This window comes from Enhydra lutris, unplaced genomic scaffold (genome assembly GCF_002288905.1).
Source record: "Enhydra lutris kenyoni isolate GAN:26980312 unplaced genomic scaffold, ASM228890v2 scaffoldscaffold19, whole genome shotgun sequence".
Taxonomy (NCBI): Eukaryota; Metazoa; Chordata; class Mammalia; order Carnivora; family Mustelidae; genus Enhydra; species Enhydra lutris.
The window spans coordinates 7,024,640-7,051,843 of NW_019154103.1; the positions used below are offsets into that span (position 1 = coordinate 7,024,640).

The 27,204-nt window shown below is 41.0% G+C and overlaps 1 protein-coding gene across 2 annotated transcripts in view; it reads left to right on the forward strand.

Annotated features, from left to right (window-relative positions):
• The window catches only part of LOC111148374 (Ras protein specific guanine nucleotide releasing factor 2), a 250,627-nt gene that overhangs the window by 156,070 nt on the left and 67,353 nt on the right, over nt 1–27,204 (forward strand). For both annotated transcript variants that reach the window (XM_022504878.1, XM_022504879.1), the window contains exon 17: nt 3,038–3,127. In XM_022504878.1, coding sequence (XP_022360586.1) covers nt 3,038–3,127 — 90 coding nt within the window. The remainder of the gene's footprint in view (nt 1–3,037; nt 3,128–27,204) is intronic.

The window sequence follows — 27,204 nt, forward strand, 5'->3', positions numbered from 1 at the left end:
TACCATGCTAATGAACATCAAAAGGAAGCTGGAGTGGCAATCCTTATATCAGACAAATTGTAGATTTTTAAACCAAAGACTGTAATAAGAGAAGAGGAAGGACCCTATATTGTACTTAAAGGGTCTGTCCAACAATAAGATCTAACAATTTTAAATATCTATGCCCCTGATCTGGGAGCAGCCAGTTGTATAAACCAATTAATAACAAAATCAAAGAAACACATTGACAATAATGCAGTAATAATAGGGGACTTTAGTAACCCCCTCACTGAAATGGACCGATCATCTAAGCAAAGATAAAGAAATAAAGGACTTAAATGACACACTGGACCAGATGGACATCACAGATATATTCAGATATATTTCATCCCAAAGCAACAGAATACACATTCTCCTCTAGTGCACATGAAACATTCTCCAGAATAGATCACATCCTGGGTCACAAATCATTGGGTACCAAAAGATTGGGATTATTCCCTGCATATTTTCAGACCACAGTGCTTTGAAACTAGAACTCAGCCACAAGAGGAAATTTGGAAAGAACTCAAATATCTGGAGACTAAAGAGCATCCTACTAAAGAATGCATGGATCAACCAGGAAATTAAAGAAGAATTTGAAAAATTCACAGAAACAAATGAAAATGAAAACACAACTGTTTAAAATCTTTCTGACACAGCAAAGGTAATCCTGAGAGGAAAGTATATAGCAATACAAGCCTTTCTCAAGAAACGAGAAAGGTCTCAAATACAGAGCCTAACCCTATACCTAAAGGAGCTGGAGAAAGAACAGCAAAGAAAGCCTAAACCCAGCAGGAGAAGAGAAATAATAAAGATCAGAGCAGAAATCCATGAAATAGAAACCAAAAGAACAGTAGAACAGATCAACAAAACTAGGAGCTGGTTCACTGAAAGAATTAATAAGATTGATAAACCCCTGGCAGAGTTATCAAAAAGAAAAAGGAAAGGACCCAAATTAATAAAATCATGAATGAAAGAGGAAAGATCACAACCAATACCAAATAAATACAAGCAATTACAAGAACATATTATGAGCAACTATTTGCCAGCAAATTAGACAATCTGGAAGAAATGGATGCATTCCTAGGATGAATGAAACAAAATGAAACCAGAGAGGGAGACAAACCATAGAGACTCTTAATCTTAGGAAACAACTGAGGGTTGCTGGAGATGGCTTCGGGGAGGGCTGGGTGGTGACCATTGGAGAAGGTATGTGCTATGGTGAGTGCTGTGAATTGTGTAAGACTGATGAATCACAAACATGTACCCCTAAAACAAAGAATACGGTATATGTTAATTAAAAAAAGAAAAAAGAAAAAGAAAAAAAATAGAAGGCTCACCTAGATGCATATCAGCCCTTGGAGTGTGGACCAGTTTCAGTCTCCTGATAATCATGGATCCCCGTGACGTGGGGGTGGTTCTGGTAAATGAAAATGGCTAGCGGGACTCCCCTGGCTTGTTATAGGTCTACTGTGGGGTTAGCTAGATCTCTCACTCTTGGAGCTTTGATCAGTCCAGTTTTGCCGACTTCCTTAACTGTTGCCACATGGGGCAGACTCCCTGTTGAGTTCATGGTAACCTGGAACAGTTTTGGGCCAAAGCCCATGAAAGTGAAACTCTACAAAGGCAAGAAATAAATACTGTTCACTTGGTCACTATTATTAGTTCTCTGCTTTATAGTCTTTCCTTATATATTTATATTCATATGTAACATTTTTAAATTTATATAAGCATTATTTGGAAATCCTCATCCTGTTTGTGAATTAAGTCCTTTGTTTCTTCTCTGATGTGACTACACCCCAGAGACATAAGAACATGGGAAGAAAGCTAAAATCTGTGGTAAAACGGAGGATCCAAATGGGGACAGTGTCACACATTTTCTTGCTGTTTAGTTGAAATTTTGCCTGTTCTTCTACTTGCCACCTTATGCCACAAATATTTAAAGGCTACTGCTAAAGGAGAGGGTAGAGCTTTTCCGTGCTTTCTACTTGGGTATATTAAGCAGCTCTTTGCCTTGCCTCATATTTATTTATTTTAAGCATGACTATATCACTTTAGGGGCAAACTAATAAAAACCCTTCAGGTCAGAATCACAGTGAGTTATTTTCACCAGAAGCCTGAATGAGGAAAAAACGAGGTTGCTGATAATCAGCATTATCAGATGCTGTGTGTTAAATGTCTGAGGAGGGAAAGGGGCTGCAAAAGGGTGCTCAGAACATCCTTTTGAGTTTAGAATCCATCCGCACTTTAGAGGTGTTTTATGCAGAAAATTCTGTTGGTAATATGACGTAGGAAAATTCTTTTTGATGTAGGAAATTTTTAAAAAAATTTTTTATATTGAGCTATGAATCAGATATCACAGAGTTCACCTTTCTCAAGTGTACAGGCCAGTGGCTTTTATATAGTCACAAGATGGGGCAGCCTCTCACTCCAGAGCACCTTTATTACCCCAAAAAGAAACCCTCTGCCCATTAGCAATCACCCCCTATTCCCATCTCCCCCCAGCCTCTGGAAACCACCATTCTACTTTCTGTCTCTGGGAATTGACCTCTCCCAGACATTTCATATGCAAGACTCACTCATACAATACATGCTTTTCTGTGATTGACTTCTCTCGTGAAGTATCGTGTTTTCACAGGTCATTCATGTTGTAGTAGGTATCGGTCCTTCATTCCTTTTTGTGGCTAAATAGTACTCCCTTGTGTCGATATACCACATCTGGTTTATCCATCCCACGACTGATGGACATTCGGGTGGTTTGTACTTTTTCAATTGTTGTGAATAATGCTGCCAGGGATATTCATGTATTGGTTTTTCCGTGGCTCTATTTTCAGTTCCTTTGGGTATACACCTAGAGTGCAATTACTGATGTAAAATCTTGTTATTTTTCTGTTAACAAGTACAATACAGGGCGTCTGGCCCAACCCTTCATCCAGTGCAGGAATGAAAATGAGAATTTTCATGACAGAATATTACCCATCTGCCTCACCGTGCCATTTCAATTCTTTTACATAACCAGGACAGACGGCCGACAGCTCCCTCTGCTCTGTTTCGCCGGCGTCTGCTTTTGCAATTGCCACGGCAGCTGCAGGCCACGGAAGTCCACCAGGTGAGTAGAGTGGAGCTGCCACGTCCAGACTGACAGGAATGCACACGAGGTCAGCGGCGCTCGCCTGCCGGGATTGGGGAGACACTGCGCAGCTGGCTAAGGAGGCAGACTCCCGACTTCCATTCTAAGTCAGTGTGTTGGACGGTCTTTCATTCATTTATTATTTATTTATGTACTAACTTATTTTAAATGTTGTTATTTGAGTATAGTTGACACCCAATTTTACACTAGTTTCAGGTGTGCAGCCTACTGATTCAGTATCTCTGTACGTTACGCTGTGCTCACCACAGATGTAGCTACCATATTGTTGAGTATATCCCTATGCTTTGCCTTTTATTCCCCCTGACTTATTCATTTCATAAGCAGAAGCCTGGATCTCCCACTCCCCTTTACCGATAGACTGTCTTTTAAGTAAGTGCCTTCAGGTAAGTCTTACACTGGGTGTTGTGTGTGTGGTACTTTCAAGAACTTCTGTGTCACAGAAGGATGTCATATTTCTCCCATGCTGCTTTGTGGAGTTCTCTAACCTTTTTAGCCAGATTATCAGGAACAAGTGTTTCCTTTATAATTGAGTACAATGGTAAAAGCATATGTAAGGTAATGATGGGGAAAGCCTGTGGGGGAAGGAGGATGGAGGGACTCTTGGTTAACAAATCTGTGTATGGTTTAAGCAGCCTTCTTGCTGTGATTGTCTTCACCTAAACTAACCCCATGGGTTCTGATCATCACGCTTTGTAGAACCATGAGTGAGGGTGTATTTTGTTTAGTAGCCATTGTTGACCTACCACAAAAGAGTCCATTTCCAAAGCCTATGAATCTGTATTCAACAATAGTAACTAGTAAGTACTATCTGTTTGAATTCTTTCTAAATTGAAGTAGGAATAAAGAGACATGTTCTAGAATGAACCTGAACTACCACAGTAAATCTATTTTTATCTGAATGGAAATCTTCTCAGATTAACCACATTCTACCTCCAGTATTTTGCCATACATGCTGCATTGGACATGGTCAGGAAAATTGGGGTGTTTTTTTGCTCTAACTATTCTCAAAACCTTCTCCCCCAAATTCCCATCAACATAACAGAAAACAGCCTATAATGGTAATAGCATTGATGTCTTATCAACCCCATTGACTTCTGTTGTCAACCCCATCCATAATAATGAACATCTCTGTGGTGAAATGACGGTGTCTTCACTATGCTCTCAGCAGGATTGGTTACCAAGTGTGATTTGTTGAGACCCTCTCCTCAGTTTTTTGTCATAAGCTAGTTTCTGGAAAAGGTAAGGTGCAGAGCTTCCTCATAGGTTTTATCATTTAAATATGGTTCATGAGGGAAAAGAGTTTTTAAATGTTAATTCTCCATGAGCCTATTTCTGCATTTGCTGGAGGCTGGGGAGGGGAAGGATGCTTCTTTTTCATCTGGGATTGCAGCAAAGTTCCGAGGAGCTTTAGAGAATGGTATCTGGCTTTGGCTGGTGCATGCAAAATGGGCCAGAAGACAAAGTGACCAAAACAGCCAAGTCTTCCACACCATTGGAACACTGCCATTTTGGCTGCCTCGCTTTTGACGTCTTCCCTGCTACTTAAGTAGCTTTAGGAGGAAGGCTCCCTTCAGTGAGCTAGCTGAGGAGGGGTGGATGGTGATTGCCCGTAACCAGTGTGGCGAGGGGCAGGGTTACCCCATCCTGAGCAAGCACGCTGCTTCTTTACAACCGTGCTGCTGGTGTTGCCTGGAATGTGGTCTGGTGCCACATGATTCCACATTAGAAGGGGTTGGGTGTGGCAGTGTCTGTGGCCCTGCTGTAAGGGCGGCGGGTTGCACATGGGTCAGTTGCAGTGGCTAGTGGTGGTAAGAGAGGGGGTTTCTTTTGGAGTGAGGGCCAGTATATTCCTGGGGCTCAGCCACTCTGTGGAGCTGGCCCCCCACAGAGGATTCCTGGAGAACTGGACCTAAGAGCTGAGTACACAGGTGGCTGGGGAAGGTGGACTTGGGGGCAGAAACAGGGAAGTGTACAGAAGATGATTCGGAATTACTGGCTAGCCAGGGAGAGTAGGACCTCCCCTGGGAAGGGCTAGCTCCCAACAGAAAAGTGTTCAAGGTAAGAGAGGGCTAGATAGTGGCTAACTCCCACACCAGATTCTGTATCCATTTTCTGAACCAGGAATCACTGACCCAGATTCACCTCAGAACCTAGGGAGTTGCCAAGGCAAGCAGGAGGGAAGGTTGTGGAAGCAAGTGAACACCTCACACTTACATCAGCCTTTGCAGGCCTCCCGTCTGCTTGTAGGGCTGTGATGTGGGCCCACCTGGCAGAGCAGCTCTGCCATGTCTCTGCCCCGGCAAGAAGCAAGGGGGTGCTGGTTAGGCCACATGCTGTGCAGATTGGGCTTCCATGTTTCAGGCTTTTTTGTCTCCAGGTTCTATCCTGCTTTAATCCCCTCCCACTTGCCTACTCCCACCCAAATACACAGGAGTCTGGCAGCTCTGGGTTAGACCTGTCAATTAATGAGTATGTTTTCAAATATTCACTCCAGGCATTTGCATGTTAAGCCATTTTTCGTTAATTATTGCTACTTTATTAAAAGGAATTTCAAATTTAGCAAGAAAGTGGACAGTTTTCTTTGTAAAGACCCCATACAGGTTGCCCCTGCTTGGCCCTGAAGGCGGAGAAAGCTGATTTTATTTGTGGAAGGTGGCCTGGGGATCCACTCCCCGGGGTCTGGGCCTGTCTAATTTCCACACACACTAGAAAAGCCTGGGTTTTCCGGGACTGCTTTCTTTTAGGACCTAGAGCCCAGCCCTTTCCAAAGATAGGCAAGTCTGTCCTTCTGTATCATGTTCCCCTTGCCTCTGTTGGAGGCTTCATTGTAGATGAAGGAAAGCCTAATTCTGTGGGTATGATTGCAACCCTGAAGCAATCCTTGTTAACTTCACAGTATGAAGATTCACCAGTTTATTTAGTGCCTGCCTTCTGACTGGCAGCCAAGTTACATTGGGCCCACTTACCGTAGGATCCAGAATTTGGAGGCCTAACACTTACACAGTTGTCTCAAGGAAAAGAATACAAAAATCACAAATACAAACCCTCAGGATACCTCCCAGGGCTTCGGCAGAACTGAGAGGCCCTGAAGCTTGAGTGTCATTGGCTTCCTGTTAAATAAGCTTATGAGTCCAGTCCAGATCATTCTTGGAATTGCAGCAGCTGTAGGAAATTTTGTTGGTGGGAGTGGGGGAGTGGGTGGGACCATCATCAGTCAATCAAGTGCTCTTTCCTGTAGTGAGGCTTTAACTCTATACAAGACCGAGATAAAGGACAATTTGCAAGGTCTTGAGTGTCACTGCGCCAGTGGCAGTGTATTTTTAAGCATCTGCTCAAATATAGAAGCTCTGCACCAAAGTAGAATTTAAAATGTGCGCATTTCTGAGGGTTGCTGATGCAGGGAATCTGCAGGTGCAGGTTGGACACAGCTGTGGTATGAATAGAAGTGCACAACCAGGGAGTACACATATCAGGGCACATCGTGGTGCTTACTACGCACCTGAAGCTCTAGGGTTAATTATAGACTTTATGAAATGATCTAAAGTGAAATATGGAAGAGTGAGGTGGGTTATTTTTATGAGACTAGAAATCATGGCAATGGAGGTACTACAAGCCACTCTTGATCATCTGTGAACAGATGGTATGTTTTACCTTTCAATGCAAGACAAGGTAAATTAACAAAATGAGGAATGGTTGAATGTACTTAAGGGAAAGCTCATGGCACAGTCGCAGTTGCTAAGAGAAATAGTGAGTTCTTTACTGGTAATTACTTGGTCCTTGTAAAGTAGGTAATTCATAATCTGTTCTCTTTTCTGTCAAACCACTCAAGGCTGTGAAATCAGTAATAGATCTGAACTTGGTGTGAATTTGGCTTGGGCCAGTTTTTTAAAACCCTGGTACCTGGTACCTGGTCACTGGTCCCATCCCCAGAGATTCTGACTTGACTGCTCTGGGTACAACGTGGGCATCAGGATTTTTTTAAGTTCCCCAGGAGATTCTAGTGGGGAGGCATGCTGGGGAACTGCTGGACTCTGGAGGAGGTTTTGTTTGTTCCTTCTCTGGCTGCAGCATTCCCAGTTTATCTCCCCTGACCTGTCTGGACTACATTATTTTCTCCTTAGATAAGGCAGGAGTGGGAGAGATGCTCTTCCCCTAGCTTGGTAAGGCTTAGACAGTCCTTTTCCCTGGAGAGTAGACCTTCTTATGGAGAAGGCTCTGAGTGTATTTCACAATGGTGCTCTTCCCCCTTCCCTGCAAGAGCCCGAAGTAGTGTGGGGACCCCCTAAGAAGACAGTCCTCAGCAGTGCCCACGCTAACGCTGGTGCACACGCAGCCTCTAGCATTTGGTCAAAATGACCATTTGGTGTTGCTGCCCCTTCCTGGCTCCAGCAACTTCTGCTCCTGATAAGCAGATATCAGCTGTGTCCCTCCAGATTTGAGGCTGGCCGTTTGTCCTGCAACCTCAATTTTGTGATGTGTCCAAGTCATTGATTTTCAGTTTGTCCACCTTTTACCTGTTATAAAGACAAATATGTCAGCTTCTAAGTTCTTTACACATCAAGAGCTGAAGCTGGAAGTCTCCCTTGAAATTTTTATAGTGATTCTTTTGATTCTCTAGGTCAGTTTGGGGAGAATTGTCAATCTTAATAATATTTGCTCTTTCGGGGCACCTGGGTGGCTCAGTGGGTTAAGCCTCTGCCTTCGGCTCAGGTCATGATCTCAGGGTCCTGAGTTCGAGCCCTGCATCGGGCTTTCTGCTCGGTGGGGAGCCTGCTTCCTCCTCCCTCTCTCTCTGCCTGCCTCTCTGCCTACTTGTGATCTCTGTCTGTCAAATAAATAAAATCTTTTAAAAAATAATATTTGTTCTTTCAATCTCTGAATGTGGAATGTCTTTTCATGTATTTAGATGTGTGCTCTTCTCAGCAGTGTTCTTCATTTCTCAGCATATAAGTCTTAAAATTGTTTTGTTGCATTTATTCCTAAATATAAATGACAGTTTTTTTTCTGTTTGTTAGCCCCCCCCCCCCCCCCCCCCCAGCTGGAGGTATCCTAGTTTGGGACATATTTTCCATTATTTTTTTTTTCCAAAGTATAAAAAACATTTTTTTTCATTATTTCACCAAAGATAGAAAGTTTTGGGTATAGAATATGTCTAATTTATATTTTTAAGTAAAACATTATTATCACCATTATTAAAGAAAAATTAAGAGCTTTGGTAAATCAAATTTAAATTAACAGTGATTCCAAGTCATTCATTCATTCATTTATTCCCCAAGTCTTATTTTTAAACACACACTCTCTCTCTCTCTCTCTCTCTCTCTGCCTGGAATAAGAATTTTGGAACTGAGAAGTTACATCTTTAATTGTACCAGCCTGCAAAGCCACTAAAATGTTCATGTCCGGTGGTCACTGCATTCTTTTCCTGGGAAGGAGAGCCGCAGTAAGCTAGGTCACATGGAACACCTCTTCTGCTCATCAGATGTCTTGCATATGCTTTCAAGCAGACCCAGAGCCTTGTTCCAGCTGGCCTGGGCCCCCTCTCTCCTGACCATGTTGCATTGCCAAGTTCACTTTCTTTGTGCCACCCTCTCCAGGAGACCCTTCTCCTCTATTACTGTCTCTCCTCGGCAAAGGTACAATGTAGTTGATTGTGTCTGTTCATATCTTTGATTTACTCATATTGCTTAATTGCTGCTTGATTGCCTTTCAGTCTCCTCCATTTTAGGGCCAGACAGGTAACTGAAGGACGGGCTGGAGAGCTGATGCCGTGTGTAAAGGGGGCAGGTGCTACTCAGCTCCTCCTGATTTTATCACGAGGGATTACAGATGAGGGCCGTCAGACCTGTCTCCTTTCTTTCTTTTCTTTTTAAAAGGAAAGCCAGAAAGCTGGATATTTATGTGAAATCTGGCTTCAAATGCTAGCAATGAATCCATACCCCTTAAAAAATACCATCCAGGTCAAACAAAATACTTCTGAGGACCACATTTGGCTGTGAACCGCCAGTGTGTGACCTCACATGTCCTGCAGTCACTTACATTTGGAGTTCAGGTTGATACAGATGAGATTTCTGGAGACGGGCTTACATCCTAGCAGTGGACTCCTGATCGCCGCAGTGCCCTCCCCCTGACTGTTTCCTTTCAGCCAAGGTTTTCTTTTAGCCTGTTTTCTTTCAGCCAAGCAGTTCTACAGGACGTCCGTCTCTTCTCCTCCACTTAACCCCTTTTACTTTCACTGGGTAGTCTTTTCTGAAAGATCTGGAGGCTGCCTCGTCATCACCCCTTCACTGTGGAGGTAGTAGCAGGGACCATAGACTCTGAAGGAAGCATGAGAGCCAGAGTGGTGAAAGGCCTGGCCCTGGTTCTTGCACTTACTGGGAATGAGGCTCACTCAGATCTGTCCACCAACAAGTGCCTGCTCTCTTTGCCCCGATGGTACCTCTAATCCGACATCAACTTCAGAAAGAACAAGATCTTGGGAAACTGGAATTACTTAACATCGTTACTGAAGCTTGATGCTGTTTTTGTCTGCAACACCCATTTCCTCCCTAGTCTTCCCACCAATAGGTCCACTTGGCATTCACCTGATGGGTACAGCAGCTGGTGACCCCAGGGGGATGAGCCCTGGTGAAATCAGTCATCCGTGGGCAGATTCTTACTTGGCTAGCAGTTGGTATTGAGGATCTGTGATTTCTTTCACCGGGCTGCAGAAACGAGGGCCTTGAGTACAGCAATGATATGATTTGGTCCGAGGAAGCATTTTTCTCTGTATTGAGAATTGGATTAAATTTTCAGTAGGATATTGGTTACCATGAATTAAGTTAATGTCACATATACCCTGCTGTCTACAGTCTCTTTCAGGATTTGTGAGAACACTCAGCTCTGTTTAAGTAGCTTATCTATTTATTGAGTGAACTTGTAAGAAAGGCACAGAATGTGGGCTTTTTCCAATGTCTGTTTTACAAGGTAAAACTGTAACTTCAGGCAGGAATCACAGATTGATTTTCTGTTTCAAACTCAGAAAGTTAATACTGTGTAGATATATCATCATTGCAGTGATTCTCACTGGGATTTGGATGGGGCGGAATGAGAACAGTCAGGGACTTCTTCAAAATGCGGTTATCCCCCTGAGGTTTCTGATCAGCTTCCTCCCAAAGGGAAGTGTTCCAAAACAGAGAGATGTTACTGATGGAAATGTGCTACAATGTGAATTGTGTGATAATAGAGATAAGGCTAAGAATCACTGCTCCACTATCAGCCATCCTTGGAAAGACTGTGCTCACTTTCTCAGTTTAATTCTCTTATTTCCCAGTGTCCTATTGCCTGGTAATCAGGACATCAAAGGAAAGAGGCTGTCTATCTAACCCAAACTAGCAACAGTGTTGAGAAGTCCAAGGTTAAAGTGCTGGCTGCATGTAATGTTTCTCATTTGGGGCTCTCACCATCTTTTAATTTTCCGTGCAATACCCCTTCTCTCCCCCTTCCCTGTGTCCTGCTGTCTTTTTTCCTTGGCATGTTCTCATCTCTTGGAGTTCTGCAGTATTTCAAGGAGGTATGTCCCAGTGCCAGGACTGGCTGCATTCTTTGTAGAGCCCAGGGCAGTAAGAAATTGCGGGTCCCCTTATTTAAAAAATTTCAAAGAATTTCAAGACAGTGACAGTTGAGCATTAAGTCAAATGTGGGCCCTTCTAAGCTTGGGACACAGTGTAATACAGGCTGCACACATGAAGCCAGCCCTGCATCTCGCAGCCTTGTCAGGAGTCTGATAGTCTCGTAATGCTCAGGTTATGCCCTTCAGTGCATTTCCAGGATTATATCCTGGTTCTGCAGAACTTTTCCATGGTGAGAAAGATGGTAATAGAAAACAATCTCGTTTATTTTGAAGGTGAAAAATCTTAGGCTGGAGGAGACTAATTAGAAAGAGGAGGAAAATGGGGGGTTGCCTGGGTGGCTCAGTCAGTTAAGCAGCTGCCTTCAGCTTAGCTGATTTTAGGTTCCTGGGATCAAGCCCCATCTCTGGCTCCCTGCTCAGTGGAGAGTCTCTTTCTCCCTTTTCCGATGCTTCTCCCCCTGCACATGCCCTCTCTCTCTTTCTCTCTCTCTCTCAAATAAATAAATAAATAAAATATTTTAAAAAGAGAGAGGAAAAAAATCATCCTGGGACTCCTGCTTCTCTGAAAAGACTACATATTGTAAAATCCTAACATGCTGTATTTTCAACAGTGAACGAACATAAGCTCTGATGAGTCAGAACTAATTTCACTAATGATGACTCCATGATCATAAAACAAAAATAATTCTCAAAAAAACAATCATCCTCATATAAGACTAAAAAACTTTACAGTTTCCTAGACTTTTTGGGTTTTTGAACTTTTAGAATAAATGCAGTAAGGCAAATAAGCAATAATAGGCATGTCAACACTACAAAAAACTGGATATCATTACTCTGTAAAGTTAAGGGTAGTAAATAGCCCCAAGAATATGTAATGAAAAATGAAATTTCTCAGTGAATTTTCTACTGGGAGAAATACTCGGTGATACTGTTGTGTTTATGTAACATTGCCTCAGCTCCATGCATTAAACAGGATGAGCTAAGCTTTTAGTTGCAACATTTCTCAAAGTAGTTTATCAAAGATTGAGTGTGGTAGTAGAAGTAATCTGTAGCAATGTACTGCTTTTGGGGCATGTAGGTGGCTCAGTCGGTTAAGTGGCTGATTCTTGATTTCAGGTCAGGTCATGATCTCAGGGTTGTGGGATCAAGCCCTGTGGTGGGGGTGGGGGGGGGTCCATGCTCAGTGGGGAATCTGCTTGGAGATTGTCTCCCTCTGTCCCTCCCCAGTCTCTCTCTCTCTCAAATAAATAAATTAATTTTAAAAATTTTAAAGGAAATGAACTGCTTTTGCACAGTGATGTAAGTCAGCACAGGTGAACTGAATCTTAAAGCTTCTAAAGTGTATGGTAAATGAGGAATGGGCTTTTCATCTGCCAGAAATATCCCCTGAGTATACAGGTCCTCCATGTGTCCTTAACTTTATGGAGCCAACTACGTCTGGTTCAGGTTGCTTGTCTTACCAGCATTTGTAACCTGTGGCCTCACAAGTGCTGGGAAGACCTGAAGAGGCAACCTGACAGCATGTAATTAGCCTGTTTTATTGATTGTGAATACATCATAATTGTGGATGGCTTTTGCAGAGGATCTCCCGAAGTGACACCCACATCTTGTAAACCCCTATCTTATGCTGCCCCGTTGGGTATTTCCATGGACAAATTGAGTGGTTGCCCTTATTATCAACATGACAATAGCAACAACAATAAGGTTATATAATTCTATAGGGTATACTATATACCAAGCACTGTTCTGAACTTTACATATGTTGACTGAGATATGAAATAGTTACTAGTATTATATTCTCTTGCCATTAGAGGAAATTGGATACAGAGAGTTAAACAAATTCTCTAAGGTCACATCGGTAGTAAGTGACAGCTTTTTTTTTTTTTTTTTTAAAGATTTTATTTATTAGAGAGAGAGAGAGAGATCACAAGTAGGCAGAGAGAGAGGAAGGGAAGCAGGCTCCCTGCCTAGCAGAGAGCCCGATGTGGGGCTCGATCCCAGGACCCTGCGATCATGACCTGAGCCGAAGGCCAGAGGCTTTAACCCACTGAGCCACCCAGGTGCCCCGTAAGTGACAGCTTTGAATACTGTCACCTAGCTAATGAACAGAGGATGTGCAGGAACTATTACCAGTCCAAACCTCCCACTGGTGTATGTAGTATGGGGCTGGAACATCATTCTTTGAGTTTCTGCAATGCTGTCATTTTGTTTGGAGAAAGACATTAACGTTTCTCTTGAATGGTCTGGTGATTTTAAAAATATGCCTCCAAATGCTTTCATTTCACCTCTTAAAGAGGTGGAGATTGATTTCCTTTTCTTTTTGTATGGGTAGCAATTAGTAACTTGATTTTAACAAATAAAATTGAGCAAAAGTGATCGTGTATGACTTTGGCACCTAAGTCATCAAAAGGCGCACTGGCCTCTGTCTTGGTCAGTCTCTCGGATCACTTGTTCTGGGGGAAACAAGCTTCCGTGTCATGAGGAGAGGGCCATGAGGCTAAGAAGAAACTAGAAAGTAGGCCTCTGGCCAACAGACTCATGGGTAAGCTCAGATATGGATTTTCCAGCTCTAGTCGAGCCTTCAGATGACTGTAACCCTATTGGGCCTCTGGGTGCAACATCATGAGAAACCATGCGCCAGAGTCACCCTGCTGACCAACTTCCAAAACCTTGTCCTGAAGAAGCTACATGACTGGAAATATGTTTGGAGTCTCTAAGTTGTTGGGTAATTTGTTGTGCAACGATAGATAACTACTACTGGTAGTATCATGGTAGCCAATAAATCTTTAGCCAAATTATTCATAATCAAGTGGAGTTTTAGGAGCATAGTTACATTTTGGAAAGAGAGACATGTCTGGACTCTTTCGTGTGGGACAGAGCACCCTGGGCATATTCCCTACCAAATATTTTGAAGTTGGGGACTGTATCTAAAATTAACATGTAGCTTAAATCTACCTTATATTTCAAGATCTCTAAAACAGTCTTTCTCTTCTCCCTTCACCTATAGTGCTCTGAATTGAATAGACTGATTTTTCAGCTGTTTGAGAGCTGAGAGCAGTTTGATTTTAACAACTGTTGCTTAGCAATAGGAGCGAACTTAATGGCTCTTCTGCAAACTGAGAGGAGCCTCCCTGTGTAGCTATTGTCTGTCTGGAATGCTGAATTTAAAATTTTAATGATCATTTTAAGATGAAATTGAAGCTGGCCTTTGTGACACATTACACTTACCTTGGCATCTCAGCTACCCAGGGAATTATACTGTCTCAGTTTGAGGCCCCTCTGTGGGAGAGCTGGTCTCTCGGAATTATTGGGCATTTAGAAGTCTAAGACAAAGGGACGCCTGGGTGGCTCAGTTGGTTAAGCAGCTGCCTTCGGCTCAGGTCATGATCCCGGCGTCCTGGGATCGAGTCCCACATCGGGCTCCTTGCTCATCAGGGAGCCTGCTTCTCCCTCTGCCTCTGCCTGCCATTCTGTCTGCCTGTGCTTGCTCTCTCTCCCTCTCTCTCTCTGACAAATAAATAAATAAAATCTTTAAAAAAAAAAAAAAAAAAAAAAAAAAAAAAAAAAAAGAAGTCTAAGACAAAGCTCTGAAAAAGCTAGCAAATTCCTCACTGGTAGGTGGTTTGTGTTCCCTATGTACTAACTGGGCCTTGATTCTGGACCAAAAACATGGCTCTTGAAATGCTGTGACTAGAGACTGGACTATTGATAATAAGGAAGGGACACTGCAGGGGTGGGGTTTCCAGACAAATTTTGGGGAGGAGGAGAGGGTGGGAGTTCTAGTTGCCATGTTTTTACCACCCAGCCCTGATGGGAAAGGCTGCAGGAAATGTCAGTGGCTTTGAATTTTTAAACCAAAGGTCTAAATCCAATTGTTCATCAGAAAGGTTGGTATCAAGAAGGCTTAAAAGCATTCTTTCCCAGGCTTTGGATTAAATGATGCACAAGTTTATTTGATTCTGTTTCATCTTCCATTAGTTCTAGAGGTCTTTGTGTTGTACGCCTAGTGCCATATCAGGTAATACGGAAAGATAAAAATGAAATATGAGGCATTGCCTCGTAAGGACTGACATAGGAACTGACAAAACCAGTTGAGAAGATGAGCTGAACAGGCATAAAGTAAGTCTCAAGTGATCAAGATGGAAACGACAGGCTACTGATAATAACCAGTGTAATTATTGGCCCTGTTGTAAAACTCTGGACTTGAAAATGTCACATTAGCAAAATAACAAGTGCATGTTCAGTGCATGACCCTGAAAGAAAAGGTTAATATAGTTTCAAAGTATTTCATGCACCCTTCTAATTAGTAAGCTTTCCCTGAAAATAGTGTTGTTGTTGTTTTAACTCTCATATGTTTTCCTCTGGATCTGCATTATTCTTTTTGGGTGCACACTCCCTGGTGTGTGTGGTGTGTGATAGTCTTAGGAATTAGCTGGTGTTGGATTAAGCAGAGGCAGCTTCTGTCATATTGGACTAAATTAATATTGCCATGATTTCTGCACAGGCAGCATAATGAGAAGTGCTGAAAGACTTATACTGAAGCAAACGATATTTCAGTGCCTTCAAAAATCAGGAGCCATAAACCTACAGAAAACTCCAAATAGACTAGTCGAAATAGAGTAAAACAGTAGTATTGTGATGTGGTGTGATGTGTGTGTGTGTGTGTGTGTGTGTGTTTTAAATAAATGTAACAAATAGTCATGGTGGGGCTAACTATCTCCTTCTTCAGATATTATTGGATCACCAGCTGTCAAAACCCTGACGGTAGATGTTTCAATATGTTTTAGCATTTGAGTGGCAGCATTGCAGGTGTTACCTCCCTATAAGCCTCCTCCTCTTTACAGTCTTTTCTTTGTCTTGCTTCTCATTTCCAAGATCCTGTACATGATTCAGAATTAATTCAGAACAGTAGTGGAGCATCTTCGTCGGAATAAACCTTCATCAGACAAATACTGTTATGCCACCAGAGTCCGTTTTCTTGATTGCTGTGGATTGTGCCTTAAAACAAACCACAGTCTGCGAGAGCCTTAAAGATAAGGTTTTTCGGTCAGGGCAGTGAAGAATGAGTCCAAAGGGTCAGGAGTGAAAAGTAGTCAAGAGAGTGGATTTTGTCAAATAAACCTCTGTCTAGGTTCTGCTGATTGTCCAGCTGTGTGATCTAGGACAGGCTCTCTGAGTCTCTCTCTCTCTCTTTTTTCTTTTTTCATTTTAAAGTGAAGGATTTAATGATTTTATCTTCCTCACATAGTTGTCAGGATGCCAAGATGACCCACAGCAGTTCTCAGCTCAGCATTTGGGACCCTTAGTGCTCCATGAATATTTCCTGCTGTTACTACTGGATGTTTCATCCATGTGATTTATAAAGTTCTTGAGAACAGGGACGGTTGTGTTTACCATCAGAGCTCCAGACTCAGTCGTCATAACAGACCAGTGTTGAACTGAAGTGAATGCATTCGTCAGGCATCCACTTATTCATGCTGTCTCTTCCTGCCTCACTTATTGCACAAATGTGGCATATGTGTGGTACACACACACACACACACACACACACACATGCACACTACACCCCCTACTTACTGTTACATTGGCAAGAATTAGTAAGCTGACTGCAAAAGATGCCAGTTGTTTTTCATCCCAGAGTCATCCAATGAAAGGAGTGTTGTTTCTGGGCACAGTCAAGGGAACTAGAAAGAACTGTGTTAAATGAATCTATGGTATATAGTGGTATTTGCCACAGTAGGTTCTTGTGTATAATGACAGGTAATTGGGGACAAGAGGTGAAAAGTCTCACCAATATGTTTTTATGGTAGTGTTGGTAGGACCTGCTTTGGAACTGTTCTGGAAGGGGAAGGAATCTAAGAAATGTTAGTGTAGACATTTGTGATGGATTATATATAGGGCATGATATAAAAGAAAGAAGCAATGCAGATGATTAAATTGTGAATCTAAGGCCCGAAAGACTAAGTTAGTAATATGATAATGATCTCAATTCACAGTTACCTAAGTGTTAGATGTCAGCAAATCTAAGTGGCGAGAACCAGAGAAGGGACTAGATGTACTTCTAAGATGAGCTTGTCTAGCCTCTTTCACCCTTATATACCTTATATCATTTTGGAAAAGCCTTGAGAGAAATCCTTGGCCATGTTGTGAGTCAGTAAACATGGCCTGGATTGCACTTGGGATAGAATCCAAGGGAGACTGAGTTTGATATCCATCTTAAGGAACTGGTTACTTAATGATACAAATTATGTTTGTAACCTTCTGTCTTGAAAGTGTCACACATCCCAGTGAATGTGTCTTGTGCAAATTGTTGCCATTGTTGAAGACAGGTCATCTGATGGGGTGTTTGCTGGCATGAAATGTCAGTGGATCGAGGGACAGGTGTTCTCATTGCCTGTGTAGAGCAAGTTCTGGATTAAGTCACTTACTAGCTCTTTTGGAGATCAGTTTCCTCATAGCCAAAAAAGGAATAATTATATCTAATTTACTGGAGATTTTGAGAATTAACTCTTTTTTGCCCATAGAGTGGTAATCAGAAGGAAAGGTACTATGTGAGGACAAATTCGTAGTGTGAGTTGCAGGATGGCAAATGGATTAAGCCCCATTTTTTTTGGTGCCCAGGACTTACTTAAGGCTGCTTTCTGCTCACTGACACTTTCCTACTGTCTGATTGACCTATGCCAGAAAAAGATGGCTCTGTTGGATATAGAGAATGCTGAAGATGGAGAGACAGGAGGTTTGGGATCAGAGAACTGATCTGAATAGCTTCCAGATGCTTTATTTCACCTTCTGTGATCGGTTCTGGGATTTTCTTAACACAAGAGTTCCTTGAGGCTTTCCCCAATATTGCCCTACCCGTGTTAGTATATCACAGGTCTAGCTGCTGGGACTGACCTTCCTATGCATGATGTTTATAGGCACTGTCTTGGACTATATCAAGGGCTGGACTCAGCTGTACTGGTGCTCTGATCATGGATCTGCTCCAGAATAGTTTCCAGTGTGGTTTAATTCAATTTATGATTTTTCATTCTGATTAATTTTTATTCATAATGATTATATGTTATTCAGGTAACTTTCAGTACTGGGCACAGTGGTTTTTTTCATTAGTCAGAAGGATCTTGAGAAGCATTGCTAAATCTGTGGAACGAAGGTATTTTTCAAATTCAAATAAAAATGGTAGGTACTAGACTCAGTCTTTGGACAGTTATTGCTAATAGTTTAAAGCTGTTGTCAATAACTTTCATACACTTCTTGCCAAAGTATGAAATGATTTAATACATCTAGAAGGAGAAAAGAGTATGCAAATTTAGGTTATCCTTTTTTTTTTTTTTTTTTTCCTTTTCCAGTGTAGGTAGGTTTTTAGGGAGTGTGTGATTCTTTTTTCACTACAAAGCTATAAAATTCAGAAACCGAGTGACTTTTTCTACTTCAGGTAAAGGTTCTATGATATATTATTTGCTAAAATTTTATGTGCTTAATAAATGAATGGGGAGGCATCTGGGTGACTCAGTTGGTTATGTTTCCTAGTCTTGATTTCAGCTCAGGGCATAATCTCAGGGTCATGAGATTGAGCCCTGTGTCATTTGGCTCCACACCCACTGGGGAGTCTGCTTGAGACTCTCTCTCCCTCTCCTTCTGGCTCTGCACACGCACTCATTCTCTCTCTTTCTCTTTCAAAAATAAATACATAGGGGCGCCTGGGTGGCTCAGTGGGTTAAGCCACTGCCTTCGGCTCAGGTCATGATCTCAGGGTCCTGGGATCGAGCCCCACATCGGGCTCTCTGCTCAGCGGGGAGCCTGCTTCCTCCTCTCTCTCTGCCTGCCTCTCTGCCTACTTGTAATCTCTGTTAAATAAATAAATAAAATCTTTTAAAAAAAATAAATAAATAAATACATAGGTCTTCAAAATAAAGCAAAATAAACAAACAAAAAACCACCATGGGAATGGTGGTGTAAAGAGTTTGGCAGATTATCTTCCCAGAAAGCCAGGATAAAATTGGACAAAATTATCAAAATCAATCTTTTACGGACTCCTAAAATCAACTACAGCCATACAAAAAACTGAGACGCTTTCATTCAGCAAGGACTACTGAATCCTAGGTAAGAGCCATGGGAATCTGGCAGCTTAGCTTGGGGACGCTCTCATTCCAGCATTCCCAGCCTCTTTGGGCAAGCTATGAAAGCCGGCAGCTTTGTTGTCAGAAGGTAATGACCTGATCTGGATCACAGCAGAGTGTGGAAAAAAACCTATGATGTTGGGTGTTGTCAGAGATATTAGCGATCTCAGTGGCAAGCAGACAGGGAATACCAACATTATAGGTAGCCTGAAGTTGAGATCCTGGCTGGGGAATGGAAGTAAAATAATAATAATAGTAATAGTGGAATCAGAATTCAAGAGGTACATTATAAAAGATTTATTTAACACAAAAGAAGGCAGTAAAGGATGAGTGAGGGGAAAAAAAAAAAAAGCATTAGATGTTGTGGCAGGAAGAAGAATGCATTCCCAAAGATGTCCATAGGTGTTCACATCCTACTTAATGTAATCTATGAATATGTTACTTTACATGGAAAAAGAAATTAAGATTAAAGTTGGAACTAAGGTTGCTAATCAGCTGACCCTTGGATAGAAAGATTATCCTGAATTATTCAGGTAAGCCCAATGCAGTGACAGGGTTCTCTAGAAGTGGAGGAGGGAGGTCTAAGAGTCAGTGTCAGAGTGATCAAAGCAGAGAAAGCCTCAGGCAGCTGTAGCTGGCTTTGAAGATGTGAGAGGGCCATGCGCCAAGGAATGCAGGCAGCCTCTGCAAACAAGAAAAGGCCAGAACATGGATTTTTCTTCAGAATTTCCAGAAAGGAACACAGCTTTGCCACCACATTGCTTTTTGACCAGTGAGACCTGTGTCAAATTTTGACCTCTGGAGCTAGAATCATTCATTTTTGTTGTGTTAAGCCTCTAAGTTGGAGGTAATTTGTTATAGCAGCAACAGGAAACTAATACAGAATAAATAATAAACAACCAGCAAAATAGCAGATGTAAATTCAAGGTCTAATCTATGCTGTATATGAGACACATTTTAGACTAAAAGATAAAAATACGCTGAAAATTAAAGGATGGAAAAGATACTCCTTGCAAACAGTAATCATTAGAGACTGGAGTGCCTCTATTAATATAAGGCAAAATGGAGTATAGGACCCAAAAAATGTTACTAAAGGCAAAGAGGGATGTTTCCTAACAAAAACATAGTCAATTCTTTAGAAATACCTAATAATTATAAATGTATATGAACCTAACAACAGAGCCACAAATACATGAAGCAAAAACTAACAGAACTGAAAGAAATAGATAATTTAACAATATTTATTGACTTTGATACCCTATTCTAAATAATTGGAAAAATAACTATACAGAAAATCAAAAGGATATAAGAGAATTGAACAATACTATCAACCAACTTGACCTGGTAGACATTTATAGAACATTCTACCAAATGAAAGCAGAATATATATTGTTGTTCTGTTTCATTTTGTTTTGTTTTTCAGGATGTATATTCTTTAAAGCAGTCATGAAAATATCTCTAAGATAGATCATACCTTAGGCCACAAAACAAGTCTCAATAGATTTTTTAAAAGATTGAAATGACAAAAGATACGTTTTCAGGACACAATGGTATTAAATTAGAAATCAGCAACAGAAATACATTGGAAAATCTTAAATATTTGGATATTAAACAACACATTGATAAATAACTCATGGGTCAAGGAAAAAAATCAAAAGAGAAATTAGAAAATATTTTGAGGGCACCTGGGTGGCTCAGTTGGTTAAACAACTGCCTTCAGCTCAGGTCATGATCTTGGGGTCCTGGGATCAAGTCCTGCAGTCAGGTTCCCTGCTCTGCAGGGAGCCTGCTTCTCCCTCTCCCTTTGCCTGCCACTCCCCCTGCTTGTGCTTTCTTTCTCTCTGTCTAATAAATGAATAAAATCTTTCAAAAAAAGAAAATATATTGAAATGAATATAAATGAAAACACACATATTAAAATTTATGGGATTCAAATAAGCAGTCTTTAGAAGGAAATTTATAGCTTTCAATACCTAGAAATTTACCTTTCAATACACTAGAAAATAAAAATGATCTCAACTCAATAATCCCTCTTCTGCCTTAAATTCATGAAAAGAAAGCAGACTAAACCCAAAGGAGGCAAAAAGAAGGCAAAATTAGAACCTAAGTTAATGAAATAGAAAATAAACAAACAAAAAATAGAGGAATTCAATAAAGCCATAGTTATCTTTTGAAGAGATCAACAAAATGGACAAACCTTAAGCCAGATTGTTAAGATAAATTAATTAATTAATTAATTGAGAGATAAGGTACAAATTGCCAAAAGCAAAGATAAAAGTAGGGATATTACAACCAGTTCAACAGAAATTAAAATAATTATGAGGAAATGCTATGAATAACTTGATGCCAAAAATGACATGCAATAGATAAATTTCTTATAAGACACAAATAACTAAAACTGCCAAAAAAGAAATATAAAATCTGAACAGATCTATAACAAATATATTCAATTAGTAATTAAAAATCCTCCCAAAAAGAAAATTCCAGACCAAATGTGTTCACAAGTGATTTCTACCAAACATTTAAAGGATGTCAGTCATTCATAAAATCTTTCAGAAAATGGAGGAGGAAACACTTACCAACTCATTTTATGAAGCAAGTGTTCTGGGATACCAAAAGAAGACAAAGACATAAGGAGAGAAAACTACAAACTAAAATCCCTCATGAATATAAAAGCAGAAATTTTCAATAAAATATTAGCCAATTAAATGCAGTTATTTATGAAAAGGATTAAACATCATGGCCAAGGGGGCTTTATCCCAGGAATACAAGGTTGGGTTAACATCAAAAAATCAATTAATATAATACATTATGTAAATATAATAAAGAATAAAAATCATATGATTATCTCAATAGAAACAGATAAAACATTGCATGAAATCCAACACCTATCTAAGAACTTAGGAACAGAAGAGCAATTCCTTAGCCGGATAAAAGGCATCTATGAAAAATCTGTAATTGACATCACACTTAATGGTGAAAGATTGTCATTTCTGCTAATATCAAGAACAATACCCAGATGCTCACTCTTACCAGTTCTATTCAGCACTGCAGTGGAGTATCTTTCCAGTGCAATAAGAGAGAGAAAAAAGATAATATAAAGGCATCCTGATTGGAAGAAAGGAAATAAACTGATAGACTGAACATAGTTCTTTTTAAGATACTAATAGGCTTGTTTGAAGAAATCGACAAACTAATCCTGAAAAAATATATAACTTTAAACATATATATTAGAAATCTCAGCAAGGTTTTTGTTTTTGTTTTTAGTGGTGTGCTGGCATTTCTGTGGAAATGCAAAGAACTCAGAATAGCCAAGACAGTTTTGAGAAAAGGGGGCTAAGAAGACGTACACTTCCTGATTTCAAAACTTAGTAGAAGACTACTTTTAGCAAGGTATTTTGGTCCTGGCATAAGGATAGTTATATATATCAGTGGAACAGAGGTAGGAGTCTAGAAATACATCCTGATATTAGTGGTCCATTGATTTTCCATAAGGTACCAAAACAATTCAATGGGAAAAGGGCAGTCTTTTCAAAAAATGGTGCTGGAACAATTAGATGGCTGCAAACAAACAGATTAATTTCATTGTAAACATAAGGGCTAAAATTATGAACTTCAATTAAAAAAATAGGAGAAATCTTAGTGCATTGAGTTGGGCTAAGCACTTTTTGATACAACATCAAAAGCAAGATCCATAGATGGAAAAAAAGGATAAATTGGGCTTCATCAAAAGTGAAAACTTTGGTGCTTAAAAGGATACCATCAAGAAAGTGAAAACACTCTATAGAGAAAAGGGGAGAAAATATTCACAAGTCACATATTTGATAAAGGACTTCTATCCAGAATATATAAAGAACTCTGACAACTCAATAAGACGACGAACTAAAATAAAAATGGGTGCAAGATTTGACTAGGTGTTTCCCCAAAGAATATAAACTAGTGACCAAACAGCACATAAAAAGGTATTCATGACTCATTAGAGGAAATGCTTACCAAAACCACAATGAGATATGACTTCATATCCATTACAATAGCTATAGTAAAATTCACAGAAAATAACAAGTGCGAGTGAGAATGTGGAGAAACAGGAGGTTTCATCCATTGCTGGTGGGAATGCAAAATAGTACAGTTACTGGGAAAACAGCTTGCCAGTTTCTTCAAAAGTTCAAAATAAGTTTACCATAAGATCCAGCAATTGCATTCCTGGGTACTAGGTATCTATGCAAAAGGTATCCATGCAAAAAAAAGCTTTATGTTCACATAAAGACTTGTAAATGAGTGTGATAGCAGGATTATTCACAGTCATCCTAAATTAGAAACAAGTCAGACATCCATCAACAAGTGAATGGATAAATAAATGCAATGTATAAATACAGTAGAATATTATTCTATAATAAAAAGGAGCAGATAACTGATACATGCTACAACATGAAGAAATATCAAAAATATCATGCTGAGTTAGGGGTCAACAGTTTTTTAAAGGGTCAGATAGTAAATATTTTAGGTTTGTGAACCATATGCTCTCGGTCACAACTTCCGAACTCTACCCATATAGCTGAAGCAGCAACAGACTATATGTAAATGAATGGGTATGACTTGTGCTCCAATAAAACTTTATTTACAAAAACAGCAGGCAGTGTGCTGACATGTTTACAGATTGAAAAGAAGCCAGATTCAAAAGACCACACAGGGTATGATTCCACTTATATGAAATTTCCAGAAAAAAGTAAATCTGTAAATCTATATAAAGTAAAGCTAAGAAAGCAGATTCCTGGTGTTGGTCAGGGATGAGAGGGGGGATTGACTGTATGGGAATGCTGACAATCCTGACTCCATCTTTGGCCCTCCATCTTGTTTATGTCTTTTCCATGACCTTTCTTGGGGCAATGTGTTTTGGGTCCATTGGAGATTAACATACATGCCTTAGAGATGCCCACCAAGGCGGGAATGTGGGGAGGCTTGCTTTAGCTCTCCATAAATTTGTGAGAGATAACAACACAGTTTCTCCCCTTCATGATGGACAAATGGCACCCCGAGATCTAATTAAAGGTTAGCTGTCAGTTAAGTACATTGGAATCCTTTGATCTCACGACAGTGCTCTTCTGCATGTCCGCTCACTCTGTAAACTCTGAACTAAGGTCTGGACTTTGAGGAGAGTAACTGTGCAGTTGTGAATCACCTTGCCTGCCCAATCCTCCCTTTCAGGACGTTACCCTAATAAAACTCTGTAAACTGCAGGGGGTTGCCTGCTTCGTTTTTTGATCTCAAAGGGCCTTCTCAGTTTGGAGGACACTTTATGGGCCTCGTCCACCTTCTAACAGATTGCAGATCGGCACAAGGGATATTTTTGGAGAGATGGAATTGTTCTCTAGTGGGATTGTGATTAGGGTTGCACAACCCTATTATAAGTTCACTAAATATCAGCTAATTATACACTTAAAATGGGTGAATTTCACGGCATGTAAATTATATCTCAAAAACCCATCTAAAGTAGTAGGTATTTTTATTGATCTGTATTTCTGTTGTGCTAGTGGCCTGCCATTTTATCCTCCTAATATTACTTTTACCTTCAGTGAAAAGGTTATTAGGGACTCTCATGGTCAAGCTCAGAACAGTCTTGGGGAGTTTTATAAGTGCCTTGGAGCTTTGAACTCTTCCCTCTAGAGCAAAAGTTGATATGAGTTAAGTGGGTTCTTGTTGAACTCTCTCGGGATCTTATTATAAAGAAAGCCCTAGTTAGAGCTCTGGAAGAAGCTTTATGACACTGTCAGTGCCACGGTACCCTGAACCGAAAGTCAGGGGACTGTGGTTTTGGAGATGGGTAAGAAAGGAGCTTTTAATTGTGTGTGCTTTCTTCCTGTCTTCTTTGAAAATTCCTGTAATATCTATCTTAGACCAGAGTAGGTTAATTCATCTAATGCTTAGGGAATTTTCAATGCTTTTTGAGGGTTATTTTTTGCCACAGCGAGAGCATTTCCATGCGCAAGTTGTCTGCTGTGATCATTGATCATTGAATTCCTCTCCTGTGAACTGAGTCTCAGATGGGTCAAGGACTCATTTCATCATTGATCATTGATCATTGATCATTGATCATTGGTGATTGCATCATTTCCCTCTGCATCTTACCGGAAGAGTAAGTTTATAAATTGTGGACATGGGCTACATGGGCCAGTTCTCTTAGAGCTGAAAGTTATCTTGCCAGTGACAGAGTGGGTCGTACTGAGAAGAAGGTGGCCACGTGATGGCTGGTATAGCAGTCTGCTGATTTGGTTTTATTTCCCTTATCAGAGAGCCTTTCCGAGATGTGATCTTGAAGGAAAACAGCCTTTTCTCTGGGCGGATGGTGTGGAATAAGCACTGGTAAATGACCTTACTGTGTGATTGGGATTCTGTTCAGTCCTTGCTCTTAGACCTGAGTCTATGAGCCAGTTCTTAGAATCTTCAGAAACCAGAGATGAAAATGCATCGCCTCAGGAGGACTCTCTATGTGCCAGTCATAGTTTTTGTAATCCGCTGAGCTTAATGAAATTCCATAGCTGGAGAGGACCACTTAGACAAAATACAAATACTGTATTGTTCTTACCGTGGGCTTCTCTCCACCTTGTACACAAAGAGTCCCGTTTATGAGTTGTAATGTGCAAATGATTTGTTGCCTTATTCAAACCTTCGCAGTGAAGACGTTTCTGGGAACATTATTGGCGTCAATGAATTCCTTGCCCATGTGTTAGTCTGATATATACTATCATTTTCTATTTGAGTCCTTTCATTCCGTAGTCAGCCTTGTTGTCTGAATCTATAGACCGGTCCCTTGTAGTGGTTTGTTTGGCTCTCATTTGAATGAGAGGTCAGGTTCTGCCAGGCAGACATAGACCAAGACGGGCTTTTTAGAACTCTCACGGGCTCACCGTCTTCTAAAGATACATGTAGGTGCCATTAGTGCCTCATGGACCCAGGACTGGCTTCAAGGTTGAGAAAGAAGCTCGTCTGTGAAGGCTCCCTACCTCTGCTGGGATTTTTGTTGTTTTCTTTTCTCTTTCTTCTTCTGCCTTTTTAAAAATTTTTTAGTGAGGGCAGTGGTGGGAAATGAACCGTGAGAAGCATGGGTATTTAAGTAGAAATTATGTGGGTCTGTTAGAAGGCAGGCAGCAAAACGGAAGAACCTCTAGGGGTAATACTCTGAATGAGGAATGTGCTTTTTTAATTGAATGTCAAGACTTGCTCAGGCACTGCCCCCTCACCTACCCCGAACAGCTGACAGGAAAGGTAGCTCCCGGTTGCTCATCGCAAATATTGAGCATCACGGGCAGACTGCCAGACATTCGTCATTGGGCAGTTGCTATCTGTTGGGCTGTGGGGGCCAAGTTAGCTCTTTTCTTGGGGAAGAGAGTCTTACAGGAAACTGGCTACATGGGAAGGGCTGGAGGAGGAGGCTCCAGGCTGACCCTCCAGGAATCACTTTTGGGACCCCAGGTAGAGCAGACCCACTGGGGGCCTGCTGCCTCTGCTGTCCTGGGAGGGCGCGCCAGCAGGAGATGGCTGCGGACACTGCTGACCTGAGATGGACTCAGCTGTGTCAGTGACCGGGCAGCTGCGGCTGCTGCTGCGGGCCAGGACAGCGCAGAGCCCTGCAAGCCTGCCCGCAGAACCAGCTGCTACGGCGGCAGACACCCTCCATCCCACCGCCACCTTGCAGGCCCCAAGCATGTGCTCTCATCTGCATTGACAACCTGAGTTGCAAGAGATCCTGGAAAACGCAATTTTTAGGTTTGAGCCTTCAAGCTTCAGAGAGCATGAAGGAGCACTTCTCCGCCTTAGCCTTTTACGTGGAATCAGTTATGCTTAAAAGAACATGTGCATTTTTCACCATCTTAATTCAAGTACGGATATGAATATATCAGAAGAATATGCAAAGATTAGATAAATAGGAAAGTAAAGTGCTCTTAGAAATTTAAATGCACCTCTGTGGACTCCCGAACTCACTAATTTAAAACATCTTCAAGCAGAGCAATTTTCGTACAGTATGTCTAGCTACAAAAAAAAAAAAAAAAAAGCAAAAAACCATACAATTAGAGGGTTCTTGTACGTTCCCAGTTTATGTGCATATGAGTGTACATCAAGTCTTGTGATGAGAATATGTCACTCTTTTTTTGGTTGTTGTTCTGACCTGGGAAGAATACAGATGTGTCATGTGTCCCAGTTTGAGGTGCTGTGTAATCAGAGAGCTGGGCTGGCTGCCTGCACCAGGAGGTGTTTCTCATTCAGAAACTCTTGTAAGGGGACGCCTGGGTGGCTCAGTTGGTTAACCGTCT